The sequence below is a fragment of the Camelina sativa genome, chromosome 13 (genome assembly GCF_000633955.1).
Source record: "Camelina sativa cultivar DH55 chromosome 13, Cs, whole genome shotgun sequence".
Classification (NCBI taxonomy): Eukaryota; Viridiplantae; Streptophyta; class Magnoliopsida; order Brassicales; family Brassicaceae; genus Camelina; species Camelina sativa.
In genome coordinates this window covers 5,454,473-5,461,369 of record NC_025697.1, presented here as the reverse complement: position 1 = coordinate 5,461,369, position 6,897 = coordinate 5,454,473, and the positions used below count along the sequence as shown (strand labels likewise).

General features: G+C 31.5%; 1 protein-coding gene across 1 annotated transcript; it reads left to right on the top strand.

The window, feature by feature from the left end:
• Positions 3,241-6,184, top strand: LOC104735313 (bidirectional sugar transporter SWEET15). The gene is made up of 6 exons (XM_010455071.2): positions 3,241-3,387; positions 4,034-4,070; positions 4,168-4,378; positions 4,465-4,629; positions 4,734-4,853; positions 5,607-6,184. The coding sequence occupies exons 1-6, from the start codon at positions 3,336-3,338 to the stop codon at positions 5,910-5,912; spliced, it is 891 nt and encodes a 296-aa protein (XP_010453373.1). The 5' UTR covers positions 3,241-3,335; the 3' UTR covers positions 5,913-6,184.

The following is a 6,897-nucleotide window of genomic DNA, read 5'->3' as shown; positions in this document are numbered from 1 at the left end:
AACCCATGATCATTGTTATCATTCGCCTACCACGTCACTCCTCTTTTGTCCATTACTTCCCACTTTTAATATCTGTTTTAACTTACCCTCGAAAATGGAGAATTGTTTCGTATTTTCTTCCCTTTTTCCCAATATATTCTGATTCCTTTCATCATACATATTGAAACAAACGAAGAAAAAATCAACCAATCTTTACATAGTGATGGATATTACTACACTAGAAAGTTACCAAAATTTTATAGATACATGCATCCTTAGTTTCTTGAAAAACGGTTAGAAGATTCACGTAAATGGAATCAGTAAAAAGGACTAATTTGTTAAACCCCTCAAATAAAGATCGATGAGTCCTGAAAATAAGGAATAAATCAGGAGAAACAAATTAGCAAAAACAGAACACGAAAGGTGTTTGCCTAGTTAGCAACTGATGACGTGGCATAGTTCTCGTGTGTTGTCTCTACAAACTCAAAAGAAGAAACGGCTATAAGTGGAAGCGTTTGGAGAGGTCACGTGATTTGCACAAATTTTTCATTTTAATTCCTACTATTCTTATTAATTACACCTCTCTCTCACTCGTAAGTCGTAACGCATCACTTTTTTTTGTTTAGTGGGTTATAGTAAAATCTCTATAAATTAATACTTACTAAATTAATAATCTCTATAAATTAATAAATTTTTCTGGTACCAAGTTAGTATTAGTGTAATTTTGGATACTATTCGATAAAGTAATAAATTAATAACTTTTTAAAAAATCTCATATAAAAATATAATCCCATCAATATCATAAATTAATAATCAAATAAACTAATATATATATATATATATTTAAGAATATCTAGTAAAATATGAATCTATAGTTGTTTGTTTGTTTGTTCTTGAATTTGCATTCTTGTTAGAGAGCATCTCTAATCTTTCTGATTGCATCAAAAACTTCTGGTGTTGTCTTCTCAAATCGCATCCAAAAATTGTAGAGAGTTCTTGACGCGATAATTGCTTCCTTACGTGTAACTGGTTCTAAAAGTATCGTCGTATCTTCTTCAACTTCATCATCACCTTAAAAAATAGTAGCAACAATTTCTTCTAAACTTTGAATTTCTGATAAAAATTTCTCTTTATAAATTAATATTTTATTAATTTATCGATAAATTAATAATTATTAATTTATCGATAAATTAAAATTTCTATAAATTAATAAAATTTCATGGTCCCGATCTTATTAATTTATAGAGGTTCTACTGTATACTAATATACTCTCACGCGCGACGCTCTATTTTGACGAGTGGAGTATATTTGTTTGCTTTAAGAAACATGCATGATCATTAACGTTTTCTTTTTGTACAAGGAAATAAAAAACGTGTGCTTGTGGACAAAAGTGNGATTTGCACAAATTTTTCATTTTAATTCCTACTATTCTTATTAATTACACCTCTCTCTCACTCGTAAGTCGTAACGCATCACTTTTTTTTGTTTAGTGGGTTATAGTAAAATCTCTATAAATTAATACTTACTAAATTAATAATCTCTATAAATTAATAAATTTTTCTGGTACCAAGTTAGTATTAGTGTAATTTTGGATACTATTCGATAAAGTAATAAATTAATAACTTTTTAAAAAATCTCATATAAAAATATAATCCCATCAATATCATAAATTAATAATCAAATAAACTAATATATATATATATATATTTAAGAATATCTAGTAAAATATGAATCTATAGTTGTTTGTTTGTTTGTTCTTGAATTTGCATTCTTGTTAGAGAGCATCTCTAATCTTTCTGATTGCATCAAAAACTTCTGGTGTTGTCTTCTCAAATCGCATCCAAAAATTGTAGAGAGTTCTTGACGCGATAATTGCTTCCTTACGTGTAACTGGTTCTAAAAGTATCGTCGTATCTTCTTCAACTTCATCATCACCTTAAAAAATAGTAGCAACAATTTCTTCTAAACTTTGAATTTCTGATAAAAATTTCTCTTTATAAATTAATATTTTATTAATTTATCGATAAATTAATAATTATTAATTTATCGATAAATTAAAATTTCTATAAATTAATAAAATTTCATGGTCCCGATCTTATTAATTTATAGAGGTTCTACTGTATACTAATATACTCTCACGCGCGACGCTCTATTTTGACGAGTGGAGTATATTTGTTTGCTTTAAGAAACATGCATGATCATTAACGTTTTCTTTTTGTACAAGGAAATAAAAAACGTGTGCTTGTGGACAAAAGTGAGAAGAAATGAGAAATCTGTCCAGGAGATGTGATTGTGAATGCTTTTTTATTTTTTTTTCTTTCTAATTTGGTTAATTCATTTTATAGAGAACGGTGTCAATTTTTGCGAAATAAATATCTTGATTAGTACTACTACGTACTACTTTCATACTTTGTGCTAGCTTACCTATAAATGCAGTGGTTTAATCTAGTCATAACACGTACATCTTTAGCTTTAATCATTCTCACCTAGACTCTTTTACAAAAACCAGTTTAAAATCTTACACTCTCATTCACGTCATCATATGTGTAAATGTAACGAGAATACAGACAAAAATATTAAATTCATTGTAAGCATATTTGAAAAGCAGTAGCCAATGATTAATCCTACAACTGCGGTAAAAATTTGTGAACGAGGTTTATATTTATCGTGTACATTAAATATATTGATAGGTGGGATATTCATATTTTGGATCATCTATAATTCATATGTGAAACTAATATGAATATGAGTTTTGTTGAAATTGAAAATATACAAATCGTAATGTAATCCAATTATGATTTCTCTTATGTTGGTTGATGTTGGGTAAACTTTTGGTTCACCGTGAGCACTCCTTCTTATAACGTCTTTTAAGTACAAAACTATGGTACTAAATGTGATTTTTGAAAGCTGATTATAATTAAAAGAAGGCGTGAAGGAAATGTAATCGTTAAAAGAGATATGAGTGACGCGCGTTTGAGATTGCGAGAATGCGAGTTGTGGGAAGAGAGAAGTAAAACTTGAGTGAATGATAAAATGCAAACGCTACCTACTAATATCTCCACTTGTCATGCAACCAGGCTGAGTTCGTTTCTCTTTTCGATTCTTATTTTTGGTTTTTTTTATTCTACTCAACACGTTACACGCTTCAATAACTAAAAAAATAAAAATCACATTTTTTTTTACTACTATGGTTATTTTGGAGCTATATATAAACCCATCTGAGCCTCCTTAGTTTCCTCCATGAAATAAAAAGAAGTATCTTCTAGAGAGAGAGAGCTTTAGGGTTTCAAAAAAAAAAACACTTGAGACCCTTAAGAAATCTCCGAACGAGAAAAGCTTCTCAATCTCTACAGAAAATGGCGGTCATGATCGATCACCAGTTGCTCGCTTTTATCTTCGGCATCTTAGGTAATGTTTCCATGCCAAATCCTAATTAATTGTTCATCGTATCGTCTCTTTTCGTTCTTCTTTATTACTTTTATATTGTTAATATGTACTATATTTTATATAACTACCGGTAACTTGAACGGAAGGAATTTGCCACATCAACTATAATGTTGCAACTTCGCATCTAAGCTTCTCATTTCAATAATATTATAAACTATGTGTAGGATTCCATTGTATGACTAAGATCTAAACTAGACATAAAATTACTAAGAAATGAATTAAAATCATGGACAGTTCATCATGACCAACCTAACAAGTTTCAAGATTTTTCTTCATTTACTAAACTAAGTCATTTGGAATCCTTATTTAGTGATCTTCTAATTCTTTTTTTTTGGTAAGGATGATCTTCTAATTCTTAGGTAAAAGCTCAAATTGCCCAAAAAAATATTTAAAAAAAAAATCAATACGTAGCCTATTAATTAAATTGAAATCGTCACGCATTGTTGTCTATCATACTCGATACGTGTATTGTGGTTAATGCACAATTTAATTGCCCCCGCTGAGGTTGGTTAGAGTACCCGGGCTGATTCATGTACTATGTCTCCACAAAACTAGAAGCCTCTTTATTATACAAATCGACTCATTTTTTATATATATGGTATTACAGGAAACGCAATATCCTTCCTCGTATTCCTCGCTCCAGTGTACGTAGATACGATTTCTTATTTATTTATTTTTTTGAAATTTATCGTTAATTTGAGAATGATTCTAATGATTTATGTTTTTAAAAATATATTTCAGGCCAACTTTTTATAGAATATACAAGAAAAAATCGACGGAAAGTTTCCAGTCCCTACCGTACCAAGTGTCGCTGTTTAGCTGCATGCTATGGCTCTACTACGCATTGATTAAACAAGACGCTTTTCTCCTAATTACCATTAACTCCTTCGGCTGCGTCGTCGAGACTATTTACATCGCCATGTTTTTCGCTTACGCCACCAGGGAAAAAAGGGTAAATTTCTTACCCTCTCCTCCTTGATTATTTCCGCTTAAATACAAATTATATTACTCAGTGATCATTATTATGCGTTTTGACAGATCTCGGCTATGAAGTTGTTCATAGCGATCAACGTTGCCTTCTTCTCGTTAATTCTAATGGTTACACATTTCGTTGTTAAAACCCCAACCCTCCAAGTCTCTGTCCTCGGATGGATTTGCGTTGCCATATCTGTTTCTGTTTTCGCTGCGCCTCTCATGATCGTGGTAATTAGCTAACGTTGATTCTAATTTGATTTATAAAATTTACTTCTATAACAAATTTATTTTTGGAAGAAAATGTTTTAGTTAAATTTTGTTGTTGTGAACAGGCTCGTGTAATAAAGACAAAGAGTGTAGAGTTCATGCCCTTCACGCTTTCTTTCTTCCTCACTATAAGCGCCGTTATGTGGTTTGCTTATGGCTTATTCCTCCATGACATATGCATTGCTGTAAGCATCTTTTTTTTTTTTTTACAGTTTTCTAAATATTCACATTTTTGGTAAAAATATGATAAAAGAGGTTTACTGACTTTTTTTTTTCTTTTTCGTTATGATGNTCGTCGAGACTATTTACATCGCCATGTTTTTCGCTTACGCCACCAGGGAAAAAAGGGTAAATTTCTTACCCTCTCCTCCTTGATTATTTCCGCTTAAATACAAATTATATTACTCAGTGATCATTATTATGCGTTTTGACAGATCTCGGCTATGAAGTTGTTCATAGCGATCAACGTTGCCTTCTTCTCGTTAATTCTAATGGTTACACATTTCGTTGTTAAAACCCCAACCCTCCAAGTCTCTGTCCTCGGATGGATTTGCGTTGCCATATCTGTTTCTGTTTTCGCTGCGCCTCTCATGATCGTGGTAATTAGCTAACGTTGATTCTAATTTGATTTATAAAATTTACTTCTATAACAAATTTATTTTTGGAAGAAAATGTTTTAGTTAAATTTTGTTGTTGTGAACAGGCTCGTGTAATAAAGACAAAGAGTGTAGAGTTCATGCCCTTCACGCTTTCTTTCTTCCTCACTATAAGCGCCGTTATGTGGTTTGCTTATGGCTTATTCCTCCATGACATATGCATTGCTGTAAGCATCTTTTTTTTTTTTTTACAGTTTTCTAAATATTCACATTTTTGGTAAAAATATGATAAAAGAGGTTTACTGACTTTTTTTTTTCTTTTTCGTTATGATGATTTTGCAGATTCCAAACGTGGTGGGATTCGTACTAGGGATGTTGCAAATGGTTTTGTACGGTATTTACAGGAACTCAAGTGAGAAACCAGAGATGGAAAAGAAGATTAATTCGTCAGAACAACAACTTAAGAGTATTGTCGTGATGAGTCCGTTAGGTGTGTCGGAAGTGCACCCAGTTGTGACGGAACCGGTGGGTCCACTCTCTGACGCTGTTCATCATGAGGATCTGTCCAAAGTTACTAAAGAGGAGGAGGAGCCGTCAATTGAAAACGGTAAGAGCCACGTGGAGACTACTCGTCCTGAAACCGTTTGAAGTGTCAATATGTGAATAAGAAAAAAATGAAGAAGCAAAATATTTCTCTCTTTCGCTCTCTTTCTCTCGGCTCCGTACGTCGGGACGGCCAAATGGAACAAATTAAATTGTATCGGCGGTTTGTTAATTTCCATTTTTGTTTCGTATCTTATCGATGATGTACTACTTGCATAAAGTTTTGCGTTTATTTGAATATATCTTATCATCTTTGTGTAAGTTGTAACTAGTGCTCTTAAGAAATTTGCTTAAATAAACTAGATTACTCCTACTAATAACCCTGTTGACCACCCTTTTATGATTGATTACATTTGTCTCAAGATGTCGCCGTCAATTAGAAAACAAATGGTCTTGTACCATTGACAACATAGTACTGTTTAAAGATTTTGAGATTTAATAGATATATAGAAACGTACGAGTCGATCGGAAGAAATAGTATCTACACAAGTTTATGATCTAACCAATATCCCCCATCCAGTATATTACAGTTAAATCTTTTTAAAATAACAAGGTTTACTTTTGTTTTTTTTTTTTTTTTTAAAATCAAGGCGTCCCAATGCTTTGATGAAAACGTATCCTAGCAAACCTTAGATATAAAGGTGAAACGTTCGTACACTTCCAAGCAAAATTGCATCATCTAAAGAGTGACAATCACTATATATGCGTGCTATTTGCTCATTAAGAAACACGATTGGTATAACCGTATGCAATATGTCTTATTACCTCTAAATTAGATAGTCTTTTACTACTATTCAATTATCCCTAAAACTTCTACCAAAAAAAAAATTTATCTCTGAAACATAAATAACTTTATATATATATATATACTGGTAAAAAATAATATAAAATATTTATTAACAATTTAAGTTTTAAACGGTAACGACATAATCCGACAAAAAATTATATTTATAGCGAATTTCGACAAATAACTCATGACGGCATATGATAGGTTATAATTGAATTCTAAAAATAGTAGTTTCTAGACTGA